The sequence below is a fragment of the Protopterus annectens genome, chromosome 8.part0 (assembly GCF_019279795.1).
Source record: "Protopterus annectens isolate FY-2018-M chromosome 8.part0, PAN1.0, whole genome shotgun sequence".
NCBI lineage: Eukaryota > Metazoa > Chordata > Ceratodontiformes > Protopteridae > Protopterus > Protopterus annectens.
Window position 1 is genome coordinate 1,985,520,082 of NC_056741.1, and position 20,589 is coordinate 1,985,540,670.

The following is a 20,589-nucleotide window of genomic DNA, read 5'->3' on the forward strand; positions in this document are numbered from 1 at the left end:
TCTGGGCCTAAACAAGTGACGCAGAGACAATGGAAGTCTCGGCGTGGGATCTGCTTTCCACAGCTGAGACAATTATTGACTTTCTCTGACGTCGGTTAACAGCAAGAAAAGGTTCCCCAATTGGGTACTTAGCTTTAGACCGTTTCCCTCACTCTGGCAACGGCCAACGGATGCACTCACAAAACTGCTTCAGCTTCAACCTTCACAGCAAGAAAGACTGATGTAATGGCATCAGCTGCCACCCTTTATAGCCCTGATGGCCTCACATCAGCCACAGTCTCAGGACAGCCGACACAGGAGGGAAATCCTTTACTCTGGTATTCAGGCCGGTCGAGGGCTACCCAGCAGGAATAACCCACAAGTGATGACTGCAACAGTGAAGCACGAAGAACATATGGGTTATGATCACTGTGACAATCATAATTCCTGCATGGGTAATTTTTTTAGGATCTGATGTCAGTATCCCATTCAAAATACTCCTCTCCAATAACTACTTGTTCTTGAGGTCATATGTATGAGCTGTGTTAATCCATATAGACTCATAGTGTGGTTAACAGTTTTAGGAGTATACTTAAGCAAATAAGAAGTTATGTACCTACCATAACGTTCCATGTTAGTTGTCTTCTCTCGCCTTCTTTCTTGCTTGATGGGTTCGGAGCCGATCCCTCGGCTCCGACTCGGCACTTGCTAAGCTCGAGAGTCACTTTTACCAGCTCGAGGCAGCCCCATATCCCATGATGCAAGGCGGTAAGTACCCAGATCTCGTTTGATGACAAAGGGCAATAGCACCAAGCATAAAATACTTCCCAAAGGAAAAAAGAAAACTACAGATGGAAGAAGGACCAGGTCTGAATGGTCTTCAGCATAACAGTTTCTTATAAGAAGGTCTGTCCAGGCCAGGGGAAGGAGGGAGGGTCAAGAAAGAAGGCGAGAAGACAACTAACATGGAACGTTATGGTAGGTACATAACTTCTTAATGTTAAGTTATCAATCTCGCCTTCATTCTTGCTTGATGGGACCGTCCTAGCACCTCTATCCTGGGTGGCTCAATGGAACAAACTCTTGAGGACTGTAGAGCCAAAACTGGCTCTGTCCCTGGAGGCCAAGTCCAATTTGTAATGGGAAACAAAAGTGTGAGGAGTGGGCCAAGTGGTCGCTGCACAAATAGTGTCTAAAGGAAGTCTAGCTTGAAAAGCTGTAGAAGTAGCTAAGCTCCTAGTTGAATGTGCTTTAGGTTTTGAGCACAGCTGTTTTCCCCTGAGCAGATAAATTTCAGAGATGACCGAAGAAAGCCATCTAGACAAAGTCACTTTAGAAACAGGAAGGCCTTTTTTATTATCCGCATAGGAAACAAAAAGTTGATCAGATTTTCTAAATTTTTTTGTTCTGTCCAAATAATATCTAAGTTGACGGTGGACATCAAGATAATGTAGCTTTTGTTCAGCTCTATCTGAATAGTTAGGGAAAAATACAGGAAGATCAATAGATTGATTCAAATTGTTCTTTGAAGCGACCTTAGGCAAAAAGGTTGGGTTAGTTCTCAAAGATACTCTGTCTTTGTGAAAAACCAAATAGGGGGGTCGAACCGAAAGAGCATGAAGTTCAGACACCCTCCTGGCCGATGTAATAGCCATTAGGAATAAAGTTTTCCAAGAAAGATATTTCAGGGAACAAGAAGCAGCTGGCTCGAAGGGGGGAAGAATCAAAGATGTCAGCACTAAATTTAGATCCCACTGAGGAGGAGGATTCCTGATTGGAGGCTTTAGTAGGAAAATTCCTTTCAAGAAGGCCCTGCAGAGCCTATGGGACATAATATTATGATCTGCTATCCCGACATGAAAATTGGAAATAGCAGCCAATTGAACTCTGACTGTGGAAGAAGAGGAGCCTGCATGAAAAATCTCTGCTAAGAAGTCCAGGACTGCCTGAACAGGGGCAGTAAAAGGATCGATATTCTTGGCCTTAGCCCAATAAGAGAAACGTTTCCATTTGCTTGTATAAATCCTCCTGGTAGAGGATTTTAGCGGTTACTATGATGTCTCTAACTGGGTTAGAGATCAAAGGAAGCCTGGCTAAGGAAGGAAGTGGAGCAACCATGCTGTGAGGTTGAGAGAAGGGATTGACCGGTGCAGCTGACCCGATTGGTGTATCAGAAGATCTGGCACTGGGTCCAGATGCCACGGCTGCACCAAAAGGTGATGATGGAGGAACGAGAACCAAACCTGTCGAGGCCAGTAAGGGGCAATGAGAATCAATTTGGCTCTCAAAACGGTAGCTTTCTGGATAACCTGAGGGATGAGAGGAAATGGAGGGAAGGCATAAAGAAGTCCCTGGGGCCAATCCTGGGTCAGAGCGTCTCTGGGGGGATGGCCTGATAGAGGGAAGAGGCTGAAGAAGTCTGGACATTTGCTGTTTTGGGGAGTAGCAAAAAGATCGCAACATGGACGACCCCATTCCAGAAAAATCTCTTCCGCTATAGATTGCTTGAGAGACCACTCGTGAGGCATAAGAATAGCTCTGCTCAATCTGTCCGCTACAATGTTGGTTTTCCCAGGGATATGCATTGCTACCAGAAACCGATGAGAGGAGATCGCCCATTGCCATAGTCTGAGCGCTTCTCGACACAAGGGGTAGGACTTGGTTCCGCCCTGTTTGTTGATATACCAAACTACAGACATGTTGTCTGTGTGGACTGCAATTGTCCCTACGGGAAGAAAGTCGTTGAGGGCTTGCAACGTTAAAAGCACTGCTCTCATCTCCAGGACATTTATGTGCAGATGGTACTCGAACGGCTGCCACGTCCCATGAACCATCCTGCCCTGATAATGACCCCCCCACCCGATCAGGGAGGCATCCGTGGTGACAGTGGGTATCGGGGATGGGGTACAAAGTACCTGCCTTGGTGAACCTGAGGAGATGTGATCCACCAAGCAAGATGCTCTTTGCATGTCTGTGTCACCAGAATCTGGTGGCGCATTGGAAGTTGCTGGTATGACCATTGTGTGAACAGCATCCACTGAAGAAGGCGCATGTAGAATCGAGCCAGGGGAAGAAGAGTAATGGCCGCAGCCATGAGACCTAATACCTTTAGAACCATTCTGGCCTGTACTTTCTTGTTGGCCAGAATGATCCTGACATGACTCTGAATGTCTGAAACTCTTTGATCTGTAAGGGTAGCTGACATCCGAACAGTGTTTAAGTTTGCGCCTATGAAGGTAATAGACTGGCAGGGCGATAAGGATGACTTTTCAAGTTGATTGAGATGCCCAAATGAGAACAAAGGTTTATTGTGTAATCCCTGGCTTGTATAAGCTGATGCCTGGTGGTGGCTGACAGGAGCCAGTCGTCGAGATACGGAAACACCTGGAATCCTTGACGTCTCAGGTGAGCCGTGACCACTGCCATGCATTTGGTGAACACTCTGGGGGCTGTAGTGAGACCAAAGGGCAGGGCTCTGAACTGGAAATGACTGGACCCCAGCCGAACGCGGAGAAATCTCCTGGAGCGTCTGTGAATTTTGATGTGATAGTACGCATCCTGAAGATCTATTGAGCACATCCAGTTGTCCTTCTGTAAGAAGGGCAGAACTGACTGAAGAGTGACCATTCGGAATCTTGTCTTCCTGACAGACTTGTTGAGTCTGCTGAGATCCAATATTGGTCTCCAGTCTCCCGTCTTTTGGGGACCAAAAGAACCTTGAGTAGATTCCGGCTCTGAATGGTCTATTGTAACTGGCTGAATGGCTCTTTTTGCAGTAGTTTTGAGACTTCTAACTCTGCAATTTCCCTTAGACCGGTGGTACATCTGGAAGGGAATTTGATGGGAAGGGACTTTCCTCGAAAGGAATTATGTAACCCTTGGATATGATCGACTGTACCCATCTGTCTTGAGTGAGGGAATGCCAGGCTTCTGGGTACAGTGATAATCTTCCCGACTGCCTCCAAGGAGGGACAGCCGGGCAACATCTCAGGGATGCTGAAAGGGCTTGTCAGAGAGAGGCTCTCTGTTTCCCTGGTTTTTCGGACCCCCTCTGTCTCTAGAGCGGCGTCTGTTGTTGTTACCCCCTCTGCCTCTAGGGGTAAACTGACCACGTGAATCCGGCGTGACTCCTTGGGATTTACGGAACCACATTTTCCCACCTTTCTGTCCTTTGGGATAAGGTCTAGAAGGGGTGGAAAAACGGACTCCAACAGCAGAAAGAGTCTTGCCGTCCTGTTCGCACCTGGTCAAGGTTTCCTTCACCTGAGGGCCAAACAAAGCTGACCCATCAAAGGGAGAATTTGTGAAGGATCCGCAAAATCACATAGCCGCATCCAGGCTTGGCGTCTAAGAGCCACACCTGTACCTGTGGCTCTACTCGCTCCATCCGCAGCATAAGATATTAGCCGCATGGAGGAGTTTGCAATGGAATTGAGGGTTCCTAGCTGCGAAGCAATTTTTTCTTGAGCCCCTGCAGCTGTAGGATCCTGAACTACTTCACCCAGCTCCTTAAGGATATCCCTCTGGAGTCTGGTGAAGTGACATAGGTAATTCAGCGAACGCATAGCAAAGGTCGCTGAGGAAAACATCCGCCACTGCACCTATCCATGGTCCTAGAGTCCTTATTAGGAGGATGGACGGGCACGGAAGGATCTGCAAGTTCCTTTTTGGTGGCCGCAGCCACCACCATGGCATCAGCGGGGACACCCTTAGTGAGGAATTGCTGGTCACACGCGGCAGTGATAAATGTTGAAGGCCTCCTAGGGACTGGCTCTACAGAGTCAGGAGCTGCCCACGCCTTTCGTGCAATAACCTGCATAAGGGGTCGAAGGCGGAGACACCCAGGAGGTGGAGGGCCGAGATCCAAACGCCTCTAGGTATACTGACTCATCCTCAGAGGGATTGTTGGTGGGCCAGTTTCCCTCTGTTTAAGGAGTTCTAGGATGTCTGAGAAGGAGACATCCTCAGAGGGGATCTAGGGGATCCCTCTGACTCATCAAAGTCAGTATCCAAGTGACAGACTCGCGGGAGTCTACATGCTTCCTCTTACAAGTCCTCTTCCTAGGCGGATCTCCCGGAACATCAGGAGCTTCCTCGGAAGAGGGGAAATTCCCAATGGGGAAACCTGAGGCGGAGGATCTCTGGGTCCTGTACCAAGAGAAGTGGCAGAGATGTCAACAGGTACTATAGAGGGAGGAGCTACGGGAACAGACTGCTGACTGATACCAGTGGCCAGCACACTCTTCATCACCTCGAATGCTGCCCTCCCAGGCAGGTCCGAGAGAACCCGTTCGAAGAGCTAGGAACACCAGGGACCACCGAAAGGGAAGTCTCCGAGGCAGATGTCGGAGCCGAGCTCACCAAGGCCGAGGCTCCAAGGGGAAGAGCGGGTTCGGACAAGGGTCCAATGCCACTCACCCCCTCGGAGGAGACCATGGAAGCCCGACCACGAATCCCTCTAAGGAAGGTCTCAAGAGGAGATAAGAGTAGAGGCTGAAGGAACAGAAGGGGTATCCGTCCTCCAGCCGTAGCAGTAACCATTCGAAGACTCCAACTCCAAGCTCTGGGGTAGAGTTGAAGGAGGAACTGTAACGGGTGTGGACCAACAGTCGCCTGTTGAGACGGACTATGTAACATTTGGGCCAGTACCTGTGACTTAAGTAATCTACTGACCACTCTCTCTAGGTCATGATCTGACAGTCTGGATGACCTTGAAGATCGGCTCCGATGGCTCCGTTCCGAAAGAATAGGTGAAGCCGGAGCCGAAAGTATCGGCTCCAAGGAAGGAGACCTCGACCTCTTCCTGGAATGAGCCATCGGAACCGATACTATAGATCCTGTCGGAGCCGACTTCTCGGAGCCGACAGGAAGCCTCGATGTATCGGCTCCAGCCGGAGCCGATACAGCCACCAAAGTAACGGTGTCGGAGCCGATCGGAGCCGACACCGATGCCTCTGCCACATGGGGGTCGGAACCGATCGGAGCCGACACCGAAGTGGTCGATGCAGATTCGGCACCGATAGCCATCGGTGCCGAAGGCTTTGTTAAGCCAGAATTGGCTCCAGCCGGAGCCGATCTCGACTCAGAACGAGTCGGAGCCGAGGCCGCAGGCTTAGACACAGAAGCCTGGGCCTTGGCAGATTTAGCTGATTTTGATGGAGCCGACTTAGCCGGAGAGCCCTCCGGCTTAAGAAGGCCCCTAAGTATCAGCTTGTTATGCTTTCCTGCAGGACTCTCTGGCTGAAGGAATGACAAATAGCACAGGAGTCCTGCAGGTGAAGAGGCCCCAGGCAATACAGGCAAGAAGTGTGACCGTCTGTCAGAGACATCTTCTGACAGCACGAGTCACACTTCTTAAAACCTGAGACCCTCTCCTTTGACATGGTGCTTCACAAAAAACACACACACACACCAGTCAAAAATTTAAATTAAAGAAAATACCAAAAAGGTATTCCTAAAAACAAACACACACACACCCTAACAGGGAGGGGATGGGATGGGTAAAGTTTGACTAAAAAATATTAAAAGAGACAGGGATTTTCTGTCAGGAAATCTAAATAATTAACTATAACAATAAAAGTTTTTTTTAACAAAAAGGGGCTTTAATATTAATAAAGTGAATCACTTACCAGGAGCTGGTAAAAGGAGGACCTCATAAGCGAAGCGGCAAACGAGATCTGGGTACTTACCGCCTTGCATCATGGGATATGGGGCTGCCTCGAGCTGGTAAAAGTGACTCTCGAGCTTAGCAAGTGCCGAGTCGGAGCCGAGGGATCGGCTCCGAACCCATCAAGCAAGAAAGAAGGCGAGATTGACAACTTAACATTCAATATTTAGATCACCTATGATTATTATTCCAAGATAGATATTTATAGTTAGTCAAGATAATATATCTTTAAAGGCTCACTTGTCTGCACTAAGAGGTTGCTATATGTACTGACTTTTGTGAGCTAATTTTAAGTGTAATTAATAGGAGTTCAACATTATCAAAGTTTGGCTTTCGTGTGTGGGGAGTACAGCAAGGTTAAAAGCTCTGAAAATAAAAAATGCCACACCATCCACTCTTTTACTAACATGATTCTTGTCACTTGTCCCTCTCTAGTATAGAGGACATACAGGCAAGGTAGTTCATTTATATGCTTTATTACACAGAAACACATCAGGATGGATAGCAGCATTACAAAATATAAACAAACTGCTCAGTATTTATACCCTTTTGCAAGCCCCTAGAAAGCTTCTTAAAGCTGTACACACATATTGATCTACATCCTCCCTCTTAAACAGATTGCCCTCAATGAAATCACATTGGAATAAGACATGCAATAATATAGACATTAGAAACAAACACAATGTTCTTGTCCAAGTTGCCGTGTATCTGTAACATGGTCTAGAAATGCGACCTGATCTAGTAATATGGTAATCAGAACTGGGTTTAGTAACAGTGAAAGTCTTCAGTGAACAACTCGTATCAGGAATTTCAGGATTCATCTCAGGAACAGGGATATTTACTGGAATGTCCTCCTGAACTGAAACGCTGGACAACTCATTCTGGGATAGAGAATCTTTCTCGCAAGCTAGGTGCTGTGGTACAGGCTCAGACACCTGCATCAAATTCCACCTAAACTCTACTCCTTGTGATTCCACAATGTAAGATCTCGGCTCTGGACATGCACTTTTCACGACTCCAATCCGATCATAACCTTTGCACATTTGCATTCTCACTCTCTTCTTCGCATAATGGATTGAGCAGTTTGCTGGATCAATCGTAATAAGACTTCTGGAATAGGTGTTTCTTTAACAAATGGGCTTTCACAGATCTGTTATTCTTAGCACTTGGAACAAATAAACTACTGCTGACTGGTAATGTGGTTCTAGTTTGTCTAGACAGAAGTCTCTGGGCAGGTGAACCAAGATGTTTATCACGAGGAATATTTCTGAGACTAGGGAAACCATCACTACTGTCTCGTTTCAACTTCTCTAGCAACTGTTTCGCACTTTGAACTGCATGTTCTGCCAAACCATTTGACTGGGTACTCAGGACTACTCGTAAAATGGATAAAGTCCCACTCTTCGGCGAATCTTAAATTGCTGGCTAGTAAACTGTGTATCATTGTCAGAAATAACTTTGTACGGGCTACCATGTAAAATGACGCTTCATCTTAGTAATGACAGTACTGGATGCTAGATTAGGAAGTAGGCCAATCGCAAACCAATTAAAATAAGAGTCTACTAACACCAAGTAATGTTGACCATTCCATTCGAAAATGTCAGTGGCTACTGTCGACCAAGGTAGTTCAGGAATCTGGTTTAGCTGAAGTAGTTCCTTCTGTTGACGTGGCTTTGTACTATTGCATAAAGAACAACATGAAAGTAGTCAATCAATGTCTTGTGACATAGAAGGCTGAAATACTAGTCCTCTTGCCCTTCTTTTGGTAGAATCGTTTCCTAGGTGACCAAGATGCAAGACAGTGATATACTCTTGTTGCAAGGATTTTGGAACAATCACTTTTGAACCTTTCATAACAATACCATTGTCAGACAAAATCTCATCTCTGTAAGGAAAATAAGGTTGCACTTTTAGAGGTAAACTAGACTGATTTGATGGCCATCTTGACTGATAAAATGGTTTAGCTTCTGTAAAACAGGATCGGACGCTGTGTGATTTCTAAGCACTTCAAGATGTGAAGAAGAAAAATTTCTCACTTCCATGACTTCAAAATCAAGTTGCTCATTTTCATGCTGTTCAGTGGTATTTCTGGGTGAACTGGATAAAGTATCAGCAAGACAAAGTTTGCCTTTTGTGTAGACAAGATTGAAACTATACTTCTGCAATCTCAACATCATATGTTACAATCTGGCCGGAGCTCTATGCCTAGGCTGTCTCAAAACAGTAACTAGAGGTTGGTGATCTGTTTCAGTCTGGATAGGTCTACCATAAATACAATCATGGAACTTCGAACAAGCGAACGCAATTGCCAAGAATTCTTTTCGTATCTGAGCATACTGCATTTCAGTTTCGGTTAGAGATTTGGATGCACAGGCAACAGGCTGACCCTCTTGAAGAATGACTGCACCAAGATCAAATTTCGAAGCATCACAGGAAAGAGTAACTGGTTTGTGAACATCATAATATCTGAGAATTGGTGGACTGGCAATTCTCTCTTTCAGGACATCAAATGCTTTCTGGTGCTGTTCCAATCATGACCAGGATACCTCTTTACTTGTCAACTCTCTAAGCGGTGCTGTTAGTTAGCTTAAGCCTGGAATGAATCTGCCTAGATAGTTAACCATGCCAAGAAAAGGGTAAAGGGCTTGAACATTGTCTGGAGCAGCATCTCAAGAATAGGTGTTTGCTTGGAAGGGTCTGGTCGTAAGCCTGAACAGGTAAACAGATGACCAACACATGTAACTTCTTGTAACTTGAACTTGCACTTCTCAGGATTAAGCTTAAGACTGACATGACATGCTCTTTCCAGAACGTTCTTGAGGTTTCTGTTATGCACAGCTTCACCAATACCTCCTACTAAAAGATCATCCACTATAATAGCATAGAGATACCCAGAAAAAATTTGCTCCATTGCACATTGAAAGACTTCACCGGCAGAATTTATCCCAAATGGCATTTTCAAAAATCTGTACCTGCCAAAAGGAGCACTGAATGCAGTGAGCAATGAGGATTTCTTGTCAAGCAAAATCTGCCAAAATGAACTCTTTGCATCTAAGACAGAAAAACAGTGGCATTTAGCATCAGTCCTGCAACCTCTTTGAAGGTACACACTGGATAATGAGGTCTTTTCAGTGTTTTGTTCAAATCTCGTGGATCAATACATATTCTGATATCATCTGAGCTTTTCTTATGAGCTACCACCATGGAAGATGCCCATTCAGCTGGTTCTTCAACTGGATAAATTACACCTTGCTGCAACATTTTGTCTAGGCCGGCTTTGACTCTGTTCTGCACAGCTACTGGAACTTCCGGCCTGGCCTGACAACTGGGCTGACATCTGGGTCTAACTTCATGAAGTACACAACTGGAAGCTTGCCTGATTTGTCTTCGAAAAGATCAGCATAGGTAAAGAAAACAGACTGGGTGAAATTAGAACAGTGGTCTTTTAAGCTGACATGATGGATTTCCTTATTAAATGAAAGCAGTCCCATTTTCAAACAAACTCTGAGCCCTAATAATGACTGGATGTGCCTTTGGATCACATAAAATCAGTTGTAGCTTCTCCTAGCACAGCAACGTGAAAGTACTACTGAGCTTCAGTTTGAATCTCTTCACCACCATAAGCAACAAGCTTCACACACCTTGCCAAATCAAGCTTCCCACCAGCACATACTCTATCTAGCAAATGTTTCTGCAGACATAACATTGCTCTCTGAACCTGTGTCATCTTTGAGCTCTATGGGTTTTCCATTTATCTGAACAGTACAAACACTTCATTCTTTGCCCATAAATCTACTGCACTGACTGTTTCATGAAGCACTGACACACCATTAACATAAAAAGTAGGGTCGTGGCTTTCTAATTTATCAACTTGTTTCTTTGAATGTTACCTTTTAATAAAAGAATATGTCCCTTTTGATTTACAAAACCTTTTGAAATGATTCCACTTATTACATCTGGGACATTGCTGACCAAAAGAGAAACATTTTTCCCTTTTCGGCTAATGACTTCCACCACACCTACGACAGTTGGCAATGAAACTGGGTGGGGGCCCATTCTTTGAGTTTGCAACTCACTCATGCTTCACTGAGATTGTGCGCATTCTGGAATTTGCTAGAAAGCTGTGTGGTTTCTCAGTGACTGTTGCAGGGTTTACAGTTGCTGCCATGTGCTTGCCTGTTTCTTTTAATCATGTGCTGCATACTATCAACATTGGCTTTAGAAGTTACTGGAAGCATGCATCTCTCAGTTGTAAGCATATTTGTGTACTTTTCTGTAAGCTCAAATATCTGACAAACCTCAATGACCTTATTCAAAGTTAAATCAGTGTCATGATGCAAAACCTTTCTCACAGCATCATCTTTAATACCGCACACAAGTCTGTCTTTTATCAATCATTCCTTAAATCTCCAAATCTGCCTTGTTTCTCAAATCAGTTATATATGCTGCAAAAGTTTCACCAGGCTTTTGATCCCTTGTATAAAATAAGTGCCTTTCCATTTTAACATTCGTTTGGGGGTTACACATTTCTCTAAATTTAAGTTTTAAGCACTTGGGGTCCTCCCTTGACTCAGATGGTACAACTATATGATGCTTTTCCCCTTCTCCTGCAAAGACAGTGGGTGCATACACAAATGAATGCTCCCCTTCTATGGCTTCTGACCCAGTTAAATTAAGAAGAATAATGCCTTTGTATGGTCATCTTTATCAGAAAATGCAGCCTGTATAAAAATATCGTACTCTTGCTCAAACACTCTCCAGTTCACTGCAATATTATTGTCAAACACAAGTGGACCAGGTTTTCGAAATCTGTCTGCCAGGCCAACACATTATGCACAAACACACTGAAAAATATGGCCCTTGTAATTATATAACAACACGCTGCTATGTGTGCCTGTAATAACATTCAAATGTATAAAAAAAACTCTCTTCGAAATACTGTACTTTGAGAAATATGCTTTGAAATGGCTGTATTTTGCAAAATAACTGTGTTGTAATACTGCACAAACATGCGAACACTTCATACACTTCAGACAACTCGAATAGCTTTGATTAATGTGAAAAAGTGGTGCTTAGCAAAACATGCTGTCGTTCCCCTTATTTTATTAGTTTTATGCGATTTGGACTTTATTTCAAACATTTTCAGTAGTTATTTCGAATATTTCTATTAATACGTCGTGATTTTGAATATTTCTGTTACTTAGAAATTGGTTTAGAGCATTCTGAATGCCTCATTTCATATTTTACAAATAGGAAATAACTTGAGCAAGTTTTAATACCTGAAATTCGTTTCTGACCTTTTTTGTGAGTTATACGTGCAGTAGGGATGACTCACTCATTTACATTCCTCCAGTCTTAACTGGAGCGCCTCTCGGTCTCGAACTGAGGAATTTGGATCCCATTCTGGCACCATGTCACTCGGCCCTCTCTAGAGGGTCTATAGATGAGGGACAGGTGGGGTATCTCATTTATATGCTTTATTACACAGAAACACATCAGGATGGATGGCAGCATTACAAAATATAAATGAACTGATTAACTGACAGACTACACACACACATACATGCTTACATCTCAACAGCTTACTACAAAATGGCAGTCAGGTTCACACATACTCAGTATTTATACACTTGTGCAAGCCCCTAGAAAGCTTCTTAAAGCTGTACACACATATTGATCTACAATTCTTATGGACAATGCTGTAGCCAGGAGGCAATATTTCTTTATCTTTGGTGAGTGATTTAAGCCAGAGTTTTGTTACTGCAATTTTGTTAGTGGTATAGGGAGGGATCCAGACATGCAGGTCTGTTATTTGATTGCCTCCCAATATTTATATATCATTTATATGCCAGTTTTAATCGTGAAGGGCTGCTCCACAAAGGTGCAAAAGGACTGCTAAAGTTAACATTATGTACGGCAGGTTCTAGTTTAGGGTGAATGTCACCACATTTTAGAAGTATACTAGCATTTAGATTTCTGCAGTACGCTTTGACATCATCTGGCTTGTTTAACTTTAGATGTTTGTTTTATTGCTGGACATTTTAGGATTAACGGGTCAACTGTGTTAGATGTAGCTATATGGAGGTTTATTGTTACATTATTAGCAGTTTTTAGATTGAGTGCTTGTGTGAGAATGTAAAGGTATTAATGTATTAAGTGTGTTGGGATAGTCTGAGTAGAGATAAAAGAAAAAAAAACATATAAAACTAGAAATTGTATTATTTCACTTATGTAAAGCTTGTAGTCAGGTTACAACTGCTTTTTTATCCTAGTGAAACAGAATGTAGCCTGTTTTTCTACAATGTAATCGTGAACGTTGACAATGGTGATTGGCAGGATGAATGCAGATTTGTGAACATTTGTAGCTTATATTGTGTACTACACTATTAGTTATAATGGTTAAAACATGTATAACATTAATTTAAAAAATATATCGGCGGTGGTGCAGCGGTAGCGTTGTTGCCTCACAGCAAGAGGTTCTCCCGTTCGATTCTCAGCTGGAGTGTGGGGAGTGCCTTCTGTGTGGAGTCTGCATGTCCTCCCTGCAGTTGGGTGGGCTTTCGAAAGACATGCGCAAATGGGCATGCCTTCGTTGAAGGTTGAACGTCGAGCTGGCAGCTCGGTGTTCCTGAAAATCTACTGCCAATCATTAGCGGACCGGTGTTCCGCTGTGGCGACCTCTAACCAGGAAAAGCCGAAAGACAAACAACAACAACATCAGTGCAGAATTAATTACAGAAGTGTTTTCTTTCACCTTAACAAATGCTTAAATCCAGTGTGGTCAACAGTGTCACTCATACTGAGTTAAAAGAATTCTGTAAACATACCTAAGATCCATTTCCAGGTCATCAATGTTTCTCTCCTGCAGGAAACTGGAATTTGCACCAGCTAGGTGAGGAATGAATTTTTCAGCATCTTCTGGGAAAACCTTTGAAAGCTATTAAAAAAGTGAAACAAATGGTTACAAGCTTTGCATGAGGACCAGGGCTGACTATCTAAACCTGCAGTGAATACTTTTGCAGCACATAAGGACAGTGATCCAATCAGACCTCAGAGGATGGATGGCACAAAGACCACCCAGCTTTAGTTTACTAGTGGCACAGGAGCAAAAATTGGAGGCAACACACAGTCTTTCAAGATTACATCAGGCTTGCTCTTTTGGTACAGAGGTTTTCTTTTGGCTAGCATCCTTGATGACATAGGGTTAAATAATGGCCTGAAAGCTAAAAGAACTGGCTGAGGAGGGATGGAATTCAGAGACCAACACAAGCTTACCCCTCCCAGGGAAATACTGTAGGCGCAGTCTTGCAAAAAGAGCTCTAGTATGGAAAGTGTCAAAGTCCTAGGGAGACATAGAAGGGTAAGCCTTCTACGTTGTGAACCCATTTTTGTTTGGGTAGGCGAGGGCAAACAAACACAAAAATTTCTGAGACATGCACTGCACATGCTTTATGGCTAACACAGGGATTGTTAAGAGAATTCTAGAAAACTTCCTATCTCCTGCTGCATGATGATCTTTACACCCCACCCACACTTCTCTGAGAAGTTATTTTTAATCAGAAACTTACACAAGGAGCAGCTACCATAAGGGAAGATGCCTCCTAATATAACATGATGTAAATCTCTTTGTGCAGTTGATAAAATGCATTTCTTCTTAAACTTGGCAAAATAACCAAATACATTTTTACCTTTCCAGAAAGCAAATTTACAATTACTGTTTACTAATGTCCCAACTTCATAGTAGCTTAATAAAATATCCCAATGTCTATTTATGACATTCACTAGCATGTTAATACTACCTGCGGTAGTGGTGCTGTGGTAGCGTTGTCGCCTCACAGCAAGACGTTGTCCCGTTTGATTCTCAGCTAGAACGTCTTCTGTGTGGAGGCATGTGTGAATGGGCGTGCCTTTGTTGAAGGTTATGCATCAGGGCTGGTAACTCGGTATGTAAAAATCCACTACCAAACATTAGCGGACTGGAGTTCTGCTGTGGCAACAGGGATAAGCCGAAAGACACAACAACAACAACAGCTAGCATGTTAATACTACCTCCACAGTTAGCAACTAATAATAAATCAGAATTAGTCCTCTGCATGTCTGTTTATAGGATAGTAAAGATTTTCCATCCAACTTACTAACAGAGGTTCTAACATTTTAATAAATTCTTTATTATATCATCTCTGAGCAAATCTGTCAAAAGTTTATCAGCTTTGGACAGGTGGTCCATCTCATCTGAACAGATTCTTCTCAGTCTTAAAAACTGTGACCTTGGTATACTTTTAGTGACAAACTTAAGGTGACAATACTCTGAAGCAAGGAATTGTTATGAAAGGGCTTCCTAAACACTGAAGTGCTGACAGTGCCATCCATTTACCTAGTAATTAATGCATCTAAATTTATATAGAAAACACCTGCACCTCTAATGCTAATGTCCTATCTGATTTCATTTTGATACTGGATAAATTCATAAAGCTTGGAAATATTTGATCTCCAAATAAGTACAGTCGTCCAAATATCTGTGCTATGTCCATGGACTGTAAAATAAAATTATGAATTTGATCTCCAAATAAGTACAGTCGTCCAAATATCTGTGCTATGTCCATGGACTGTAAAATAAAATTATGAGTTTCATCATAAATCAATAGTTCTTCTAAATGCCCCATGAACAAAGTCAGCACATATTGGGGCAAATAAAGACTCTATAGCTTTCCTTGCACTTGTAAACAAGTCACCCTCATAGTATATAAAAAAAAAACATTTTAGTTAGAGCATATTCACTTAAGCACAACAAAAAGGTACTGAAACCATGGCTGTATATATTAATTTTGTTTAACCAGTATTCCAATGCATCAAGACCAATATAATGAGGTATGATAGTGTACAGAGGTTTTACATCTAAAATATACATCAGCAAATTTCTTCAATTCGTACATGTTCCATTAGCTGGAGAAACGGAGTAGTATCTGATTCTAGCCTGTACAACATCCATACTGTAAGACAGTCTGAGAAATATTAATGTTTATAAGACCAGAAAGGTTAGTGAAGGGGATGAATAATACAATGGGCAGGCAGAATTTGTCATCTAAAATGAAACAACAGATTTATACCCTAAATGCATTACTTTGTCCTGGATTAAATTAATATTTCTGATTTTGTTTCCATCTAAAAAGGAACAGTTGTAAATTAATGCCTATTGGCACACCACCCTGAATGTATTTGCTCTTGTTTCATCTCAGAAGCCAAGCAGAGGCAGGCTTTTTTAGCATTTGGATGGAATACTGCATGGAATATTAGGGGACTTTAGGTGCATTGTTTTCACCAGGGTTAAAGGACTACTTCTGAATTATGTCCTTTGAAACTGTACATTATTTACAGGATCGATCACTAGATGCCAGCATTTATTGGTTTTCACTATAGAAATAGTTCTGTTTGCTCACTACCTTGTATTGAATACAAACACCAGTTTCTGTATGTTTACATTTTTTTGAATAATCATGTGACTTTTATGATTTTTTTTAAATGGTTTTTACACACACACACACATTATATATATATATATATATATATATATATATATATATATATATATATATAAACGGGAGGCATTTTATAGAACTTCTTTGGTTAGAATAAGAATTAAAAAAAACAAAAAAACAAAGCAACGTACAACATACAATACAAAAATCAGCCAGCACATTACAGGTACAATTTCTGAGATCTTGTTTGTACAGTTTTAGTACATAAAACATAACATAATGTAATGATTTCATTTTGGACAGCAAACAGAGATCCAGAATCTCCACTTCACTGTGTAAGAAAGTTAAGTACTTACTGTAATCACAGCTCCTTATTGGCAATTCCAGCTTAATCGTTTGTGTAGGACTTAAGCTGGCAGTACTAAGACAGCCCAGCATCCAAAGCTTATCCAGGCTACCTGAACCCTCAATCACAAAGCTGTGCGAATATGAATCCATTCCAGATCTCAGCCTGAGCTGAGGTAGAACAATCATAAACAAAGATAAGCTGTGCGAATATGAATCCATTCCAGATCTCAGCCTGAGCTGAGGTAGAACAATCATAAACAAAGGTAAGGATACATCAACATAACTGCAATCACAAACTACTACCTTCTAGTTCCCACTGAGTCTGAGCTGAGTTGGGTGGGGGTGGAGATGAGATTCTATCATTAGAGTAAATGCATACATTTCATATGTGGTACTGGGAAGTTCTGTCTTCAACACTTGTAAGACGGAGTCCTAAGTTTATCATTCTGAGTTGCACCTCATAAAAAGACATCCTCAATGGCAGTGGCACTGAATTAAAGAAGACCTGAACCTGAAGATCACATCAGCTTGTGCTATTTTGCAGAAATATTCAGTAATACCTTCACAGCTGCTGTACAGATATCATCCAGATATACTTCTAAACACAGACTGAGGGACAACTAAAGCTACAGTAGTCCGAATTCTAGGCTCTCTAGCAAAGGTTTATTACAGTTTAGCTAGCAAAACATAATGCAATCACAGAACTCCTTCGACTGAGTTAATTTGAAGACAAACAAAGCTGGGAGACTTTTCAGAAGGATTTTGTTCTGCTAAGATGAAATCTAAGTTGTCTGTGCACATCTTTGCAATGTAGTAAATATTCTCCTCTTAGGATAAGCTGAGAAAATAAAACTGTCAAGTTAATACACAAGTTTAAGTTGGTTTCAATGGCTACCTTAGGCATAAATGAATGACTGTTATTCTTAACACTTTGTCTTTCTGAAAGACCAGATAATGAGGGCTAATACAAAGCCTATTTTGAAATTTGTTTGGTGACGTGATGGCTACCACAAATAAACTTTTCTGACACATACATTTCAGTTCTGCTGAGGCTGATAGCTCACATGGTGGATATATTAACTTTTCCAGTATGAAGTAGAGATCTCAAAGAGGGGAAGAATATTTTTGAGGGAAGAAAGCAAAAGAAGTGTGCCCTTCAAGAAGGTCTTGAAAACTCTCAAAAAAATCACAGATAAAAGTCAGCAACCTGATGGAAATTGGATGTGGATGCCAAATGAACTCTGAAAAATTAACTTAAACCAGAACAAATATCTGTGTCAAATGGGTGAGAATAGCAGGAACAGGGGAAGTATATGGACCCAAGGCCTGGTTATTGTTCAAAAAAGTAAAACAAATTAATTTTCTCTTGTAAGTATTCCAGGTATTGGGTCACTGGGCAGAAGTCAGAATACGGACCACCCTTCCCAGAGAACAACATATTATCTTGGTTGTCAGTGGAATTGGAGCGGTCATACAGTTAAAAATAAATAGTGAGGGTCCAGGTGAGATCTGACAGATGAGAGTATTAGCAACATTCAGGAAGACCCCAGGGACAGAAGATTATCCAAAGAAGAGGCCACAGCAGGGGGAAATGTTGCTGGGGCCAATATGAAGTTGAGAATTACCCTGGATTTATACTATTTGACCTTCAGAAGAAACATGGGGAGCAATAAAAAATGCAGAAAAGATGTACAGGAGTCCACAGGGCCATTTCTGATGGGAGAAATAGAAAAAGTTACTACATTTAGTGCTGGCTGAGGATACAAACACAGAGCAGCAAAACTTCAGGACTACAAACAGGCTGATAGACCCCTTGTTTGACAACAGTAGGCAGAGACTGAGCCAATTCACTAAGCACTAGCCTCTACCAAGATGTAACTGGCTACGAGAAGGTTCTGGCGGACAGCCTAAAGATTCAAAATTCAAATACAAGCAGAAATTTATCTACAAAATTGTTTTTACCACATACTATCTAGACATATTTTCTGATTCAGTTGGGTAAATTTCAGCCACAGACCACTAAAACGCACACACACAAAAAAGATCATAAATTGTAAATAAAATTATACTGTTTCTACTTTGGGCTAGGAACACCTCTCCCTACCTCTCCAAAAAAGCTACAGTAACTATTGGCAAGGAAATGCTTTTAGACCAACCTGAATGCTGTATTTTTTTTAAAATGTATCCAACTGATTCAGACCAACTCTCTAGTTAACTTGTAGCAAAAAAAACTTTTAAAAGTTTTATCTTCTAGCACACCAATTCTGAATTTACCAAGAATGTTCCTTTATTGGGTAATGACAATTAATGACATGCTGATGAGGAGATAGCAGATGTTAACATCTGGTTGAATGGAAGAGTGTTATGCTATCAGAAGCTCTTTCGAAACCAGTCAGTAAAACGTATGGTTGCCATCTCTGGAAGAGGCAAAGACTTTACAAAAAGCCATACCCATTGCTCCTTCCCTTGCTCCATCGGTTTTCATGTGTAAGTAGGTACTACTTCTCTATTAGATTTACTGTTCTTCCATGTAACTCTTGTTAAGAAACAGTAAGTGTTGTGATGAATGTAGCAGTTAATTTATTACTTTTTATTTACATTTTACTGACCAGTCAGTATTACTAGGCCAGTAGCCTCTTTTCAGGGGAGATCGAAGGTGGTATTCATACTGACTAGAGGAAATTTGGTTAGGACACTAAGGAAAAGTATGTTGTGTTACGCTTACCATAATTGTAGATGTTTGAGTACACAAGTGTTGTAGTACTAATTCTTGGGTCTTTCTGCCATGTAGAAGCCTGCAACCAGCTGTCTTCCCAGAATCTTTGAATCATCCCCAGCTGACTGACATCCAAAGACCAACATCTGTAAGTCAGGGTATAAGATAGGCATCCGTTGGTGCCATCTTCAGGTCCTTCTAGGCTGTGGTAGTAAGTCTGATGCTCGAGGACAGCACCACCCTCCCAGTTGTCTAAATCCTGTGACAACATAACTGTGGACTAGGAGAGGTAGGGGATTACAGGAGGGAGGGGATGAGGATAGGTTTAAGGTACCCACCCCAACCTGCAGCCACAGAAGGCCAGACAGACAGATGAGAAGGAGGTTGAGAGTTGGTACTTCAGCAGATAACTACACAGCCTGTATGAATGAGTTCTCCTTGTTTATGTACCACATAACTGTGGTGTTGTCTGTCCAAATATGCGGTGCTCCTGGGGTCTTGGTTGCTTTGGAAGGCTTTTACAGCTAGAAACAATGCCAGCATTTCTTTTGTGTTTATGTCCAGTTTCCTTTGTTCTGGAGTCCAAATTCCCTGCACCTTCCTCTGTCCTAAGTGTGCTCCTCAAGCTGTGTCTGAGCTGTCTGAGTTGACAGTTTTGTTTGTCCCTGGTTGACAGAAGCTTGCCCCTGGGTTCTATAGAATGCTCTCTTTCCACAAAATTAGTTTATTTTTCGGACAGGGAAGGAGAGCCACCAGGAGTTCCAAAGGTTTTAAGTGTTGTTTCCATTGTTTTTAGGAACCACTGGAGTTTCCTTATGTGCAGGTTTGCAAGAGGTTCCCATTAAGATGCAGGATGACATAGACCCCAACACCCTTACATATTCCCTTGCTGTGATTGTCTGCTGCTTTTCTAATAGGTTATGTACACAGTTTGTAAAATAGGAGACCTTGTCTTGGGGTAGGAAAGTCTTTTTACTGTACACAGTCTTATCAGTGCACCAAGAAAGGGAATTCTTGTCTGTGACTGTAGTTGAGACTTACATAGGTTGAAGGTGAGGCCTACCTTCTGGAAGTAAACCATGGTAATTTGCAGAGCTGTTTGAAGTACCAGCTGGATTTCCCCCTGGATTAGGCAGTCCTCCAGGTAAGGGTAGATTTTAACAACTAAAGCTCTCCAGTGGGCTATAACTAGTCACAGACATTTGGTGACTACTTTGGGAGCAGTAGATAAGCCAAATAGCAAAGCACAGAACCAGTTTTGTAATCCTCCTGCCAAAAAAACAAATATACTTTCTGTGTTCCTTGGCTATGGGAACATGAAGATAGGCATCTTTCAGGTATATGGTCACTGGAAGATCATGGGACGTTGTTTTTGCAAGGCTAGCATTCTGAATTTTGGTATG

The 20,589-nt window shown here is 42.2% G+C and overlaps 1 protein-coding gene across 1 annotated transcript in view; it reads right to left on the reverse strand.

Moving 5' to 3' along the window:
- The window catches only part of ZCCHC14 (zinc finger CCHC-type containing 14), a 1,045,305-nt gene that overhangs the window by 180,525 nt on the left and 844,191 nt on the right, over positions 1 to 20,589 (reverse strand). Inside the window, exon 5 of the mRNA XM_044081530.1 lies at positions 13,474 to 13,583. Coding sequence (XP_043937465.1) covers positions 13,474 to 13,583 — 110 coding nt within the window. The remainder of the gene's footprint in view (positions 1 to 13,473; positions 13,584 to 20,589) is intronic.